This window comes from Pristiophorus japonicus, chromosome 20 (assembly GCF_044704955.1).
Source record: "Pristiophorus japonicus isolate sPriJap1 chromosome 20, sPriJap1.hap1, whole genome shotgun sequence".
Classification (NCBI taxonomy): domain Eukaryota; kingdom Metazoa; phylum Chordata; class Chondrichthyes; family Pristiophoridae; genus Pristiophorus; species Pristiophorus japonicus.
The window spans coordinates 59,216,347-59,233,636 of record NC_091996.1 but is presented as its reverse complement, the minus strand read 5'-3'; the positions used below and the strand labels follow the sequence as shown (position 1 = coordinate 59,233,636).

Here is a 17,290-nt window from a genome sequence, read left to right as displayed (position 1 = left end):
AGTTTACTGACGATACAAAAATGGGAGGAAAAGCAATGTGTGAGGAGGACACAAAAATCTGCAAAAGGACATTGGCAGGCTAAGTGAGTGGGCAAAAATTTGGCAGATGGAATATAATGTTGGAAAGTGTGAGGTCATGCACTTTGGCAGAAAAGAATCAGAGTAAGTTATTATTTAAATGGAGAAAGATTGCAAAGTGCCACAGTACTGTGGGACCTGGGGATACTTGTTCATGAAACACAAAAGGATGGTATGCAGCTACAGCAAGTGATCAGGAAGGCCAATGGTATCTTGGCCTTTATTGCAAAGGGGATGGAGTACAAAAGCAGGGAAGTCTTGCTACAGCTATACAAGGTATTGGTGAGGCCACACCTGGAATACTGCGTGCAGTTTTGGTTTCCATATTTACGAAAGAATATACTTGCTTTGGAGGCAGTTCAGAGAAGGTTCACTAGGTTGATTCCGGGGATGAGGGGGTTGACTTATGAGGAAAGGTTGAGTAGGTTGGGCCTCTACTCATTGGAATTCAGAAGAATGAGAGCTTATCAAAACGTAGAAGATTATGAACGGGTTTGATAAGGTTGATGCAGAGAGGATGTTTCCACTGATGGGGGAGACTAGAACTAGATTAGAATAATGGGCCGCCCAGATGAGGAGGAATTTCTTCCCTCATAGGGTTGTGAATCTGGAATTCGCTGCCTCAGCGAGCTGTGGAAGCTGGAACATTGAATAAATATAAAACAGAAATAGACAGTTTCTTAAACGATAAGGGGTTATGGGGAGCGGGCGGGGAAGTGGAGCTGAGTCCATGATCAGATCAGCCATGATCTTATTGAATGGCGGAGCAGGCTCGAGGGGCTGTATGGCCTACTCCTGTTCCTATTTCTTATGTTCTTATGTGCTGTGTCAGTCATTTGCAGCAGTGTGGTTTCCAGGCGTGATTGATGGGGTATTACCCAATAATCTCCATTCAGGCCAGTACTTGTGTCACTATAGGCTGCCTTCTGTTAAACCCTTGTGTTCTTTTGAGGGTAAATTTTGTGAGGCTCTGCCGCCTGGTATGAGCATGGATTAGAGATGTGGGTATAAAACTCTAATCCCAATTCTCAGCGAACAAGACTCTGTATTTGTCTTGTAGTTTTAATTGAGTCTTGTCTTTTGATCTCTGCATGCAGGAACTGCCCTGCCTTCTAATAGCATTTCCCAGCTGTGTCATGTTGGACAGCAGAAGGGAGGAACTGGCAGAGTCCCAGCTGTAGAGACATCCCATTGTCAGGCGAGCTGTGCTTGGAGCCCAAAGACGTGGAGCAGCAGATCAGCTACAGTCCAGTAAAGGAGAGGTTGGCTTACATAAGAACATAAGAACATAAGAATTAGGAACAGGAGTAGGCCATCTAGCCCCTCGAGCCTGCTCCGCCATTCAACAAGATCATGGCTGATCTGGGCGTGAACTCAGCTCCACTTAGCCGCCCGCTCCCCGTAACCCTTAATTCCCTTATTGGTTAAAAATCTATCTATCTGTGATTTGAATACATTCAATGAGCTAGCCTCAACTGCCTCCTTGGGCAGAGAATTCCACAGATTCACACCCTCTGGGAGAAGAAATTCCTTCTCAACTCCGTTTTAAATTGGCTCCCCCCCCCCGTATTTTGAGGTTGTGCCCCCTAGTTCTAGTCTCCCCGATCAGTGGAAACAACCTCTCTGCCTCTATCTTGTCTATCCCTTTCATTATTTTAAATGTTTCTATAAGAGCACCCCTCATCCTTTTGAACTCCGAGTAAAGACCCAGTCTACTCAATCTATCATCATAAGGTAACCCCCTCATCTCCGGAATCAGCCTCGTGAATCGTCTCTGTACCCCCTCCAAAGCTAGTATGTCCTTCCTTAAGTAAGGTGACCAAAACTGCACGCAGTACTCCAGGTGCGGCCTCACCAATACCCTGTACAGTTGCAGAAGGACCTCCCTGCTTTTGTACTCCATCCCTCTCGCAATGAAGGGCAACATTCCAGGTGTCTCTCCCAACCCTATTATGAATATCATTGCCCTGAAGATGGCAACTAAGTTAATATTCTAATTTTCAAACTTAATCGCCATTTGACAACAGGCGACTTGTATGATTTGTATTGTGAGAAACAGAGTTAACGTTTCACGTCGATGACCATTCATCAGAACTGGAAAATGTTAGCGATGAACAGCTTTTAAGCAAGTACAGAGGCAGGGAAAAGGAGGGCACCTGAAGCAGTGGGAGTGGAAGACATGTGGGCTGGTGCTTGAGGTGAGGATCTCCTACTGGCTGTGTATTTGCTTAAAAGCTGTTCATCTCCAACATCGCTCTTTCCACAGGTGCTGCCTGACCTGCTGAGTGTTTACAGCAATTTGTTCTTTATTTCAGATTTCCAGCACCCAGCAGTATTTTGCATTCACATTATTTGTAATGTATCCCTTATTTACTACTTTGTGAAAATATTATATCTGGACGTATATGATGGTATAGCTGCTTTCTTTCTTCCTCTCATCTGTCTGTCTTACTCACACTCCATAAATTATTTTGCCCAAATCCAGCATTGCTGCCAGTGTTTTGCCTGAGATGATGCTGATTGTAACCTGTGCAACTGGACTTTGGAATGTAACTCCTAACAAAGTTTTCTTTCTGCCTCCGTTTTAATATCTCTGTGCTGTTCACTAGATTCAAACCGGTTACCAAGGGCCCAAGTTTGCCCAGGAGTTACTCTTTTTTTTTTTTTGGAGCAACTAGATTTTTTTGGAGTATCTTAAAAATCGCAATTCTGCCCATTTAATTTGCTCCAGTGTAAGTGAGTTAGTTAGATTTTTGTTTAGTTTTGTTTTTTTTTCAAATGGGGGCGTTACCAGCCACTTATGCCTGTTTTGGCCATTTAAGCAAGTTCAGACAGCAAAACATTCCTCCAAACTAACTTAGGCAAGTGGCCGCACACAAAACCTTGGGGTGAGTTAAGAAATCAGCACAGGTAGCCAGAGATAGGGAGGGAAAGGGAAGTGAGAGGACCTTGCAAAGCATTAAACACCTTCACAACAACATTAAAGAAGCACAAATACATTTAAAGCACCAAGCACTAAACAAAGCACAAAAATAGGCATTCAATAACAAATAAAAAGTACAAGGAAGCTGAGAGGATTTGCACCTTGCACCAAGACTTAGAAAGCACTAAACAAAACACACAAAGTAATAAGCAATTAATTAACAAATAAAAAATAGAAGGAACCCTGCACTTAAAGCACCAAGACCAAAGTAATAAGCAATCAATCAATCAATAACAAATAAAAACAAAGCAACCTTGTCCAAACTACTCCTATACAGTCCCTTTCAGTACCTTCAATAGCATTCTTTTGCTGGCTCCTACTTTATTCTAACCAATAGCATATAAATACTCAGCACAATGTATAGACCAAATGCAGCGCACTTACTCCATCCATTGTGTGGCCTTGTGAACATTGCCAGCATGATTTGTCTCAATGCTTCCCATTTGTTTCAGACATTGGACACCTAACCTAAACCAATCTACTTCTTCTAAACTGATTCCCTGGTGGAAGACATCAGCATACTAACCAGCTGTAGGGTTTCACTGGCAACCTGCTGGGGTTCTGGTTCTCTCAGACCTCTTTTTACTGGTGTGGCTGGATAAGGCAGCAGGCCGCTGATGAGGGAGCCCATTCGGCCAGGGCTAGGGGCGGCGTGCTTCGGGCCCCTCCCACACAGCCTGCAGAGCACACGCAGAGATTGTGGGGGCGAGGAGCTACTGCACATGCGTGCACACTCTAGCGCACATGTGTAGAGGTCCCAACACTGTTTTCAGTGCCGGGACCTGGCTACGCCCCCCACTGCTTGTGCTGTTCCACGCCAAGGCCTGTGACGTTCCAAGGAGTGGGAAGAATACCGAGGTAAAAGTCGCGCACCTCATGGAGGTGCACCGTTTTAACCGGAGAGGCAAACTTGGGCCCCAAGAATTCAGCATTTATTGCTTTTGTGTAATTAGCATTACTGTTGCAGATGAACTGTCAAATGAGAAATTAATGTTGCTTAAACATGGCTGGCAAACAATAGATCAATAGCTTATATATTAATGATTTTCTGAGGAATTTTTCTGTCATTCACAATTCGCTGGTTTTATTCTCAATATAATCACTTCTTGTTGGCATTCTGCTGTATGTTGTAGTCACCGCGTTGTCAGCTTTCAGAACTGAATTGCACAGGAATAATCGAGCAGGACGGAAACCAGATCCAGAGTTCGGCCTCTTTCCCTTCCTTCTATCTTCCTGAATGATAAATATACTGGGAGCTATCAACAGATATTTACATGCTTTATTTTGGAGCGGGGTCGCGTTCTCTGGGAGAGTTCATGTCTCTGCAGAATTTTTCATATCAGAACCATATAGTAATTCAGCATAAATTAACGCTCAATGACGATCTTACTCAGAGCAGAAGTGCTCGGTGTGGGAAACAAAAATGTAAAACTTCACACCGGTAAAGCTGGCATTAAACACAGAAGGGAAGGGGGTGGGGTGGGGAGGGGGTGGGGTTTAAGAAAGGCAGTAGGTGAGAACATTGCTGATGCCTTAACTTTAATTTTCCAAAGTTCTCACGATTCGGGCAGTGTACATTTAGATTGGAAAATTGCACATGTTACTCCGCTATTTAAGAAAAGTGAGAGGGGCACACCAGGAAATTATAGACCAGTTAGCCTTAACATCTGTTGTCGGAAAATTGCTAGAGTCTATAATTATGGATAGAGTGACTGAACACCTTGAAAATGTTCAGTTGATCAGAGTCAGCATGGATTTGTAAAGGGTAGGTCATTTCTGACAAACCTGATTGAATTTTTTCAAGAGGTGACTAAATTGTGGACAGGAGAATGTCTATTGATATGGACTTCCAGAAGGCATTTGATAAAGTCCCTCAAAAGAGACTGTTAGCTAAAGTTGAAGCTCATGGAATTGAAGGATAATTATTGATCTGGTTCGGCAATTGGCTGAGTGGCAGGAGACAGAGAGTAGGGATAATGGGCAGGTACTCTAATTGCCAGGATGTGGCGAGTGGCCTCCTGCAAGGATCTGTTTTTGGGGCCTCAACTATTCACTGGATTTATTAACGATTTAGATGATGGGATAGAGAGCCACATATCCACGTTTTCTGATGAAACAAAGCAGTGTAGATGGAAGCATAAAATTACAAAGAAATATTCATAGATATGGCACAACTGTGACAAATGAATTTCAATGTAGGCAAATAAGTGCTCATCCACTTTGGACTTAAAAAGGATAGAACAGAGTGCTTTTTAAATGATGAAAAGCTAAAAACAGTGGAGGTCCAAAGAGACTTGGTGGCCCATATCCATAGATCATTAAAATGTCATGAACAGTTGCAGAAAATAATCAAAAAGGCTAATGAATGCTGGCCTTGATATCTGGAGGAATAGAATACAAGGGGGTAGAGGTTATGCTGCAGCTATACTAGTTAGACCTCATCTGGAGTACTGTGAGCAGTTCTGGGCACCACATGTTAGGAAGGATATATTGGCCTTGGAGGGAGTGCAGCATAGGTTTACCAGAATGATACCCGGACTTCAAGGGTTAAATTACGAGGAGAGATGACACGAACTAGGGTTGTATTCTTAGAATTTAGAAGTTTAAGGGGTGATTTGATGAAAGTTTTCAAGATATTAAGGGGGACTGATAGGGTAGAAAGAGAGAAACTATTTCAGCTGCTTGGGGAGTCTGGAACTAGGGGGCATGGTCTAAAAATTGGAGCCAGACTTTCAGCAGTGAAGTTAGGAAACGCTTCTACACACAAAAGATAGTAGAAGTTTGAAACTCTTTGTCGCAAAGGGCAATTGATGCTAGGTCAAATTTAACTTCAAATCTGAGATTAATAGATTTTTTGTTAACCAAAGATATTAAGGGATATGGGGCAAAGGCAATTATATGGAGTTAGGTCGCAGATCAGCCAAGGGGGCTGAAATTCAGGGTCCCTATAAGGCCCCTTTCCACCGTTTTGCGGTGGCCATGCGGTGGAATTGAGTGGCTGCCACGTTGCAGTCCAATGGTCGCCCCGATCCAAATTCAGGTTGGGGATTTTTCGGCCTGTCCCCACTTCTGCCCTGCTGCCGATTGCCGCAAGCCCGTCGTCAAAGCGCACACCGCTGCTATCCCGCACCTACCTTTAAATCCACCCTAAATTTAGGTAAAAGAAATCTACGAGCCGTTGTATGATGCCCCCAACAGCTTTTTCTGTCGGGGCACCTTCTCCTGCCTGTGTGCGGTCCGGCAGCGCGGTGTCCCTTCAAGAGGAGAGCTCACTGCCGTGGTCGCCATGTTGTTATTTTTGCCGGCCGACTTTCCGACTGCCCCCACAATGACCGACGTCCAAAAAAGTACAAAGCCCGGAAAATCCATCCAAAGGTCGCCTCAATGCTCCCGGTGGAAAAACCAGGTAGCAAATCGTTGGTGCGCCAGCTTTTTGGCTTTCCTGAATTTCGGCCCCTGATCTCATTGAATGGCAGAACAGGCTCGCAGGGCTAAACCGCCGACTTCTGTTCCTGTGTTCCTAAGACTCACTGTTTGGGTAGAACAGAGAGAGTGTAGCCTTGTGTTTAACTGTGCCTGATCTTAGGTGGCACTGGACAGCAAAGAAGGTGACCATAAATAGAAACAGAAAATGCTGGAACTACTCAGCAGGTCAGATAGCATCTGTGGAGAGAGAAACAGAGTTAACGTTTCAGGTCAATGACTCTCCGTCAGAACTTCAGAGCCTCAAAGAAGGTGACCATTTGGCCCATGGTGTTTGTGCTTGTGTAGCTCTTCAAATTGAGCTATCTACTCCAATCCCCCAATAACATACCTCGCACAGCATACAAAACATACCCCCTGTCCAAAAGGTGCATATGTTCAATATCTGTATTGCTATCATTATCTTGTGTTCCTATCCAATTTCAATTTCCTGTAGTTTGTGTCAATTTCCTGAAGCTTCTGTCAAGTCTTTTTCCCAGTTTCCAAAATGTTGGCAACATGTAGGTGGAGGAAAAGGGACTCGGATTTATGATGAATTTATTGAGACAAAGATTTGTGTTTCAGGAGCATCTTCTGGGAGGCTGGAGGAAACTAGAAGAAGGACTGATTCATAAGGCACTGAGTGACCCAGAGAAAGTGACACACAGACAGACACTTGTCCAACTGTTGGCTCAAGCGCTTGGCCTAGCCGGATCTAGTAACTCCACAGATGGCTATGACCCAGAGGCACTGGTTGGAGAGATGGAGGTAAAGTAATGGAAGGACGATTCAATGGCCAGACTTGTGTTAAAAACCAACATTTGCTTTCTAGGATTTAAGTTACAAACAGTATACTGCAGCAGATCGTATCTGAGGCTATCCTTGGGCATTGTATAGAAACCATGATGGATTATATTCTCTGCAAAAGAGAAAGCTATGACAACCTCTAATAATTGAGATTATGTGGATCAAAGTACATTGCGGGACTAATGTAAATTGGTTGTAGCTAGAGCAAGTGACTTGACATGTCACGACCTCTGAAATTCTACCCTTACCCCTGTGCAGAGCAGTTTGCTGCCTCACAACTGCAATTTGCATAAAGGGACTTGGAAGGCAGTAAAAGTGCTGGGATCTGAGCAATAACAGATGATTTAATGCAACAAGTCACTTGCTCTAGTTACAGAGGCATACATCAACCACTTTCTGTAAGTCAAGTGGTTTCTTGATGCCTGGAGGCTTAACCCTGTGGATAAATCATACCAAGGGTTTATTGATTTTTAATTCATCTCAAATCTGTAACCTTAATTTAATCATTTTTCTCATCCCTCACCCCTGCATTACATCAAAATGCAAAGTGTGAGTTTGATATTCTTTAGATCATTTCTTCCCCCAGACCTGATCACTTGTATTTATATAACAGTAAGAGGATATATTGGAACACTTGATCGAGGGAGAAGCGCAGGGAGAAACATCGTTTGAGGGGAAAGATTGAATGCATGGTTGGAAAGTGAGTTTTTAGAAATCTTTTGAAAGGAGGAAGAAATAAACTGTGGTTAAACATTCACCCTCAAATGTTAGAGTAGTGAGCTGAGGTGAACAGTAATGTGGTCGAGTAGTAGGGTGGGGTGAGGGAACCGACCATGAAACAGAGCCGTAAGGCTGGAGATTTCACAGGTGGGGTGTGGTTTATGATGTGGAGCAATTTGAAAAGAGGGCAAGGATCTTGGTTGATTCTCTGAGCCACAGGGAGCTGTTGGAGATAGATAAGGATAGGAGTGTCACGTGTGCAGGAGGGGTAATAGGTGTGAGGGTCTGTGCAGGAGGGGTGATTCAAGTGTGGGACTGTATAGGAGGGGGTGATTCGTGTGTGGGACAGTATGTGAGGGAGTGTGTGTAGAGGGGTGATGGGTGAGTGAGGGAGTGTGTAGGAGGGGTGGTGGGTGTGGGGGACTGTCGGAGGGTGATGGGTGTGGGGGAGTATAGGAGGGGTGATGGGTGTGGGGGAGTGTGTAAGAGGGGTGATGGGTGTGAGGGAGTGTGTAGGAGGGGTGATGCGTGTGGGGGAGTGTAGGAGGGGTGATGGGTGTGGGGTAATGTGTAGGAGGGGTGATGGGTGTGGGGGAGTGTCGGAGGGGTGATGGGTGTGGAGGAGTGTAGGAGGGGTGATGGGTGTGTAGGAGGGGTGATGGGTGTGGGGGAGTGTGTAGGAGGGGTGATGGGTGTGAGGGAGTGTGTAGGAGGGGTGATGAGTGTGTAGGAGGGGACCCAGACCACAGAGTTTGGATTAGCTGTAGTCTATGGAAGGTAGAGGCAGAGAGATTGATTGAGAACACAATTTCTCACAATGACAACAGTGACTACACTTCAAAAGTACTTCGGGAAGTGAAGCACTTTGGGACGCCCATCGGTCACGAAAGATGCTGTATCGATGCAACTTTCATTTTTTATTTTGGAGAAACCGATGCTTGAGATGATGGAGCTATTAAACACAGGCGTGGTGAAGTAGGGTGCAGCAAGCACCTTTCCAGACATGGAGGAAGGCAGCTAGTTGTACATCAGCAGAATCCTCTAACTTTAACTCTGAAAGCAATTGTTTCTCTATCTGATGTGGTTTTAAGAGAGACGTTGCTTCATGTTGAACGTCGTTTCTTTTAAAGGCCAAATATTCACAGCCTCTCTTGCTTCGTGCCAGTTGCTGGCGATCCTGCCCCGAGCTTACTTTGTTCAATAATTGATGTCTTCCATTGAGGCCTTGGGCATTGTTTTATCTCCTGGGCACTAATTTATGATTCGGGTGCCATCTTGGACAGATAGTTGTTGTCTGGTTCCACATGACCCTGTTCTTCTTTTCTGATTATCAGTCTGCACCAGCTGCTGAACGTTCAGCTGGTGCATCTGAAGATTGGTGTAAGGTCATCTTTGCTTTGCACCAGTGATTAGACAGATTCATTCAGTCACAGCCTGGTGCTTCCCAAATTTCTGTGGTTTGATGTGAAAGAGATTTTAAATTACACTGGCAGCAAGACCAGGAGACACGTGAGTGGGATTGTCACTGTCAGCCGTGGCCCAGTGGGTAGCACCCTCGCCTCTGAGTCAGAAGGTTTTAGATTCAAATCCCACTCCAGAGAGTCGAGCACAAAAATCTAGCCTAACATTCCACTGCAGTACTGAGGGAGTATTGCGCTGTCGGAGGTGCCGTCTTTGTGATGAGACGTTAAACCGAGGCCTTCTTTCCAGTGGATGTAAAAGATTCCATAGCACTATTTTGAAGAAGAGCAGGGGAGTTATCCCCGGTCTCCTGGCCAATATTTATCTCTCAATTAACATAACTAAAACAGATTATCTGGTCATTATCACATTGTTGTTTGTGGGAACTTGCTGTGCGCAAATTGGCTGTGACGTTTCCTTCGTTACAATAGTGACTACACTTCAAAAAGTACTTCATTGGCTGTAAATCGCTTTGGGACGTCTGGTGGTCGTGAAAGGCGCTCTATAAATACAAGTGAGTGTGCCGTTCCTCCAAAGTAATCTTTGTTACTTCAACATCCTGATAGTGGACCTTCTCCAATATTTTGAGAGTGGAGAGGTTGTCCATCCCAACAATGCAAATGTTGCACTACTGATGGGCCGAGAGAAGTCGGACCAGCATCTGTATTCTAATACTTTGTAAATTGGAGTTAATTTGGCCTTTTAGAACGGTCCAATAGTTTTGCTGACCACAAGTGAGATCACAGAGATTGTCTTTGAAACAGTTACTTTTGGAAGGATGGGTGGTTGTCAGTCAGTCATTTTACTTCTGGGACCTGGATTTTAATTCAGCCCAGACTGATTGAAGCAGAGTGTGTTTGGGCTGCCCGAGGCCTTCGTTACAAATTTTGTGTCTGCACTAAAAGGCTTAGTGCCACTGGTAACTCCCTAGTGGCAGGCTTATACCTTTACTGCCCAAGATCTAATTAAATGGTGGTGGGACCCAGGGACCATAACAATAAGACTTTTCATTGCATGCATTGGATACTGTGCTCTTGCACATGCCCTATGCGCATTTCTCATTATTTCCAGATAAGCACTCTAGTGTATCGAGGCAAATTATAAACCACCACATTGGTTTATAATACATGAATGAATAGAATGCCATGTTCACGAAGTTTAACGATTTCCTATCACACCTCATAACACCAAAAATAATAAATTCCACAAACTTTGCCCTTGATTGGCACTAACATTGAAAGGGAGATGGTTCTGTCTCTCTTGTACTGTTTGAGACACAAACCCCTTGCAGACTTTTTTTTCCACAGAGAGGAAGTCGCCTTCTACAAAGTATTACAAGCTCCTTCACCAGCTCATTGCATTGACTGTCTGATTTGTCAGACTGCTTGTCCGACATCCAGTACTAGATGAACAAATATTTCCTCCAACAAAATATTGGGAAGACCGAAGCCAATGTCTTTGGTCCCTGCCATAAACTCCATTTTCCCTAGTCACTGACTCCATCCCTCTCCCTGGCAACTGTCTGAGCCTGAAATAGGCTGTTCACAACCTTGGTGATGCATTTGACCCCCGAGATGAGCTTCTGACCAAATATCCGCGCTATCACTAAGACCTCCGTAACATTGCCCGTCACCACCCCTTGCCTTGGATCATTTGCTGCTGAAACCCTCAGTCATGCCTTTGTTGACTATTCCAACGCACTCCTGCCTGGACTCCCATCTTCCACCCTCCTTAAACTGGAGGTCATTCAAAACTCTGCTGCCCGTGTTCTAACTCACACCAAGTCCTATTCACCCATGTGCTCGCTGACCTACATTGGCTCCTGGTTACACAGTGCCTCGCTTTTAAAATTCTAATGCTGTTTTAAAATATCTCCATGGCCTCTCCCCTTCTGTAACCTCCTCCAGCCCTACAACCCTCCGAGATTTCTGTGTCCTCCACTTGTGGCCTCTTGTGCATCCCCGATTTTAATCGCTCCACCATTGGCAGCCGTGCTTTCAGCTGCTAAGGCCTTAAGTTCTGGAATTCCCTCCCTAAACCTCTCGACTTCTCTTTCCTCCTTTAAGACACTCCTTAAAACCTACCTCCTTCATCTGCCCTAATATCTCCTTATGTGGCTTGGTGTCAAATTTTGTTTGATAACACTGCTGTGAAGCATCTTGGGAACGTTTTACTATGTTAAAGGCGCTATTTAAATACAAGGTGCTGTTGACGATTAGCACATCAATCGCAACTACCATTTCAAATGTGGAACTCCCCCCATGCATTTGGCGCCAATGTCATGTCTAACCGACCATGAAACAGAGCCGTAATGCTGGAGATTTCACAGGTGGGGTGTGGTTTATGATGTGGAGCAATTTGAAAAGAGGGCAAGGATCTTGCTTGATTCTCTGAGCCACAGGGAGCTGTTGGAGATAGATAAGGATAGGAGTGTCACGTGTGCAGGAGGGTTAATAGGTGTGAGGGTCTGTGCAGGAGGGGTGATTCAAGTGTGGGACTATATAGGAGGGGGTGATTCGTGTGTGGGACAGTATGTGAGTACAGTACCTTTGTCGAACCAGCTGACCCCTTGGTGTGCTCAGTGAATGAGAGACAGTCTAACATTACAGGTATCAATGTGTTGAAGAGGTGCTGGTGGAAAATCACTATATCAAACTAATCTGGTATGCACAAAATACGAATTCTGCGAATTGTTTTCTCTGGATTTAGTAACTTGTACATTCCTGCGAGTTAACCTCTTGTGACCCAAATTTAACTTCATAGCAATATCATAACCTACGTGAAAAACCTACTTGACTTCGTCCTCACCAATCTCCCTGTTGCAGATGCATCTGGCCATGACAGCATTGGTTACAGTGACCACCGCACAGTCATTGTGGAGTCGAAGTCCTCGAACGAGGATGACTTGCTTCCACGTGAGTTCACAGATGTTTCAGTGAAGGACCCGATGTTCCAGTCCTGCATTAATTGAGGGGATGGAAGATGCCTGTGCGTGGATTTTTTTAACGTGTGGTGACCGTTGCACATCGGCCACCACGTGGGCTTGACAGAGCTCGGCCTTTATGCCTATGATGATATGATGCATCCAGACAAGTGGGAGTATTCCATCACACTCCCGACTTGTGCCTTGTAGATGGTGGAAAAGCTTTGAGGAGTCAGGAGGTGAGAAACTCGCCACAGAATACCCAGCCTCTGACCTGCTCTTGTAGCCACAGTATTTAATGGCTGGGCCAGTTACATTTCTGGTCAATGGTGATCTCAGGATGCTGCCTGGAAGATTGCAGCTCCAACAACACTCAAGAAGCTTGACATCATCCAGAACAAAGCAGTTACTTGATTGGCACCCCATCCACCACCTTCAACGTTCACTCTCCCCACCACTGGCGCACCGTGGCTGCAGTGTGTACCATCTACAAAATGCAGTGCAGCAACTCACCAAGGCTTCTTTGGCAGCATCTCCCAAACCCGCAACCACTAAAACCTAGAAGGCCAAGGGCAGCAAGTGCATGGGAACACCATCACCTGCAAGTTCCACTCCAAGTTGCACACCATCCTGACTTGGAAATATATCGCCGTTCCTTCATTGTCGCCGGGTCAAAATCCTAGAACTCCTCCCTAACAGAATTGTGGGACGACTTTCACCACAAGGGCTAAGACGGCTCACCATCCACTTTCTCAAAGGTGATTAGGGATGGGCAATAATTGCTGGACTTGTCTTTTACGCCCACATTCCTGGAACGAATAAAAAAAATAACATAACAACACTAACCAGAGATCTAGGTTAAAAATAAATCTCAAAATTTAGCAGACTGCGAAGCACGCATTCTTGTGTAATAGGCTGCCCAAAGAAATGAAGAAAAAGAAAGGGAGGCATAAATATTGTGGAGAATCAGAATGTGAAGTAGAGGATGGATAGACTGAGAAACATGAGTGCCACAGAGAGAAACATAAGGGAAGAATGAAGAGAGAGATGCAGAAGTGAGCCTCAGTTTAATATCTCATCCGAATGATGGCACCTCCGACAGTGCAGCACTCTCTCAGTACTGCACTGGAGTGCCCACCTAGATTACCTGCTCAAGTCTGGAGTGGGGCTTGAAGCCACGACCTTCTCGGTCAGAGGCGAGAGTGCTATCAGCGAGTCAAGGCTGATACCTGTGATAAAAGTGCTTTTGCTAATGATTTATTGATTTTGCTTTCCTGGCCATTATTGCAAGAGAAAATCATGGCATGTCCTACAGCCCTGAAAAGGGAAGGAAAGATAAACACAGAAGAAGGAGAATAAGGAAGTGGGAAACAGGAGAATATATGAATGCCACCTGGTTGATTCTTACGGACCCATGTAACAGATGCAGCTTATTGCATTTAACCCTGTATGGTTTGGTCTGAGGCAATTGCTCAGGTGTTGTGTTCGGCTTGTGACTGAAAATCTTCCGTGAACAGCTCTGACTAACCTACTGCATCGAAGATTGTCAGCAAGCACGTCCGTGCTTGCAAATTCTTCAACCGGCTCCGATGCCATTCCATTTGAGAAGATGATGAGGGAAAATCAGACGCCAGTGTTGCAGGATGTGGCCTGGTACCTGTTGTGAGGGACGGGGACAGGGACCTCCAGCTGGCCCTTTCTGGAGATGCTAAGAGCATTAGCAGTGGGGTTCGTGATTTTGCTAACGATTTATTGATTTTGCATTGTAGTGTTAGCCATTCACTGGGGGTAAAAAAGGAAAGACTTACATTTATACAGCACCTTTCACAACCTCAGGACCAATGTTCCCTTTAAGCTGTGTAGGTCTCCAGGGGTCCAATGCAGCTGGCCTGCTGGCTTTTAAATAGAATAACTGCAGCCCATTCAAAATATCGCACAGCAGCCCCCCCAAAAAAAAAATATTACAGGAACCAGTGCTCAGGATGTCCCAAAGTCAATTCAATACTTTTTGAAACATAGTCACTGTTGTAATGTTGGAAACGTGGCTGCCAATTTGCGCACAGCAAGGTCCCATAACCAGCAATGTGATAATGATCAGGGACTCTGTTTCCAGTGATGATGTTTGAGGGATGACTATTGGCCAGGACACTGGGGACTGAGCCACAGCTGACACCTAGGGAAAGGGAGAGAACAATTGCCTGTCCCTGCCTTCTGTGGATCAAGTGCATTAAAGCAATTATGCAAAATCAATAAGTTATCGTCGAAGCCATGACTGTTGGTAACATTGCACTGACCAGGATTAGGGGCTGAGCGAAGAGTGGATATTAGGATCCCAGTATTATTCCGCTGTTCTACTTCTTTTGAAGCATAGTGAATTGCTCTTAATGCGCTGAATTGTAACTACAGCCTTTCCAAGCTTATCCATATAATTTTTTTCCTGCTGGACAGAGCTGTGTGAACCTTGTTGTTTGTGACACTGCTTCAGCTTCTATCTCACTTTCACCTGGGCACTATTCGCTGCCGAATAGGTTTGGAAGAGAAAATGCTGCTCTGATTTTGCAGAGGCGATTTAGATAACCATGGTACAGTGTTGCAATGCAGTAACTTGATTGCTGGCTCAGTAAATCTAGCATCAGCACTGTGATTGAGACAGCAAGCCAGTTGTCACAAAGCTAGAGGTAGTGAGTAATTCTGACACCCTGAAGGTTAAATTTATTAGCCCCCGAAATACGTCATGGGGATCGCGATGCGCGATTAACCTGTACCCGTTGAGTGGAATTCAGGCATCCTGCCAACTTTGTGCTGCCTGCTCATCATAATGATTTCTGCATGCAGCCAGCACTCCCCGCACTGTTCTTGGGCTGCACGCATCAGCAGAGGGCCCAATATCATCAGTAACTTGCACTACTTAAAGCTGGCCTGCACATCTTAAAGGGGAAGTGCTTTGCGGCTGGAGCAGGTGCTGGGACACGTTCTATAAGTGAATCTGACCAGGAAAAGAATGAAGAATGACTGACCATGAGCAAGAGTGGGCACCCAGGTTTTTGGACACTGCACTGGAAGGCGAGGTCGCACACTAGTTCTGTTGAAGAGGACTCCGCTGAGGACTTTGATGGGCCAGGGTACAGAAGAAGGCTGATGGGCTTACACACCCAAATGCTTGGTGCATTGGGAAGCCTGCCAGAAAGCCTATGTTCAGTGTCGAGGAGCATGGAGGAGTCCAGCACCAACTTGGCACAGGGCTTTGTGCAGAGGTTGGAGCCCATCATTTCCACCTCTCCACCTCCATCAACGGACTTGTGGTACCAACCATGAAGCAGCATCTGATGGCCGATGCCTCAGCTTCAAGTGCAGTATCAGCAGTAGCTGCCCAACATGGCTGTGGATACCAGTGTTCAAAGTGGCTTCCAGGGTGTCGCAGCAACCTGTTCTCCAACAGAGTGCTAGGATTGCTGAGGTGCCCCTCTGGGGCAGTGGCTCCATGGAGCAAGAAGCTGCTGTCCTCTCTCAGGATTACAGGATTCGTCCTTCCACCCCTGCCACTCCACCAGTGCCCTTGCTGTTGCCTGCCAGCCCAGACTGCTGGGGTGGTGCAGTCTGAAGCCAGGCCTTCTAGGCGCAGAGCTGCTCAAGGTCGCCCTCCAAGGCCATCTGAGGTCCCCGCCACTGAAAGTCAACAGTCTTCCACCAATGCTGCAGCCACTGAGGTAGCACCTCGTAGGGGCGCTAGGTTAGGAAAAGGAATACTGAAGAGGCACTAAGGGCTATTACTTTATTTCTGTATGCAATATGGCATGATTTATTTTATAAATTTGGATTGGAATGTGTACTTTGTGTTGGCTTTTATTTTTGCATTGTGGGCAATGCTCAAAGCCCGCACACATGGACTGTTAAGTTCTAGGAATTTTGACCATCTCACCATCGAAAGGAAATTGGTATGATTTGTATTTAAATGCTATCGTTTAGTTAAGTGCAACTTTTAAGGGGTTATTTTCATAGAAAGGCAGAGCAGGGAAATGTTGATTAGGATTCAGACAAAGCATCTGAACCAAAGTTCTTTAGACACTGATGGATAGTTTAGACATCCTCGTAATCGTGCCGCCTATTGTTGAGATGACCTTATTTATAGGAGTTCAGCAAGAGTAGTTGCCAGGATAGTTCTGATTATAATGCACTCCTCGGGTAAGGTTTCTGATATTATGGACAGGCTTTACTGGCGAATGGGAAAGAAATCAGAGGCACAGCCCATCCACATCCTCGAACAAAAAGAAGAAAACCCACATTCAAAGTCACTTAGGGTGGTCTGCTGAGAGAAAGACAAGAAAAGCTTTGGCATTATATTGTGAGACGAGTGTTGACTGAGCCCATGTAAGTCTGGGCCTGTTGCAATGCCAGACTGACCGAAGCAAGTCTTACTTCGCCTTGTAACCCGCGGCACGGTTTATTATTCTCCTTATTTGTGAGGAGGAGCTGACACACGGGTGAAGTAAGTGAGGTTTGATTATAACTGTCACCCTATGTGTTCATGTACTACCTGTAAAATAAAGCAGCTTAACGATTTGGATCTGTCCTCGACTCACCGAAGTGCCGCAGTCCACCCACTGAAAGGTTGGAGTCGTGCGCGTGAGGGCATGTACGAACGACACAGTATCCAGTTCAGATCGCAAGGGGGTAATACTTTTTATACCCTTTGGTTTACACAATCATACCAATTATGTAATAACAGGCACACTCCTAAAGGCAATCGAGGCACAGGAATCAATTATGAGAGGGATATTTAAAGCTGATCTGAAATCTGGAACATGCACCCGCCCCCTCGACATCAGGTGAAGGTCTTTTCCAGCCTTCAGTACCGT

General features: G+C 45.3%; 1 protein-coding gene across 3 annotated transcripts in view; it reads left to right on the top strand.

Annotated features, from left to right (window-relative positions):
- The window catches only part of abca2 (ATP-binding cassette, sub-family A (ABC1), member 2), a 592,651-nt gene that overhangs the window by 314,999 nt on the left and 260,362 nt on the right, over nt 1–17,290 (top strand). For all 3 annotated transcript variants that reach the window (XM_070862856.1, XM_070862855.1, XM_070862857.1), the window contains exon 7: nt 7,109–7,291. In XM_070862856.1, coding sequence (XP_070718957.1) covers nt 7,109–7,291 — 183 coding nt within the window. The remainder of the gene's footprint in view (nt 1–7,108; nt 7,292–17,290) is intronic.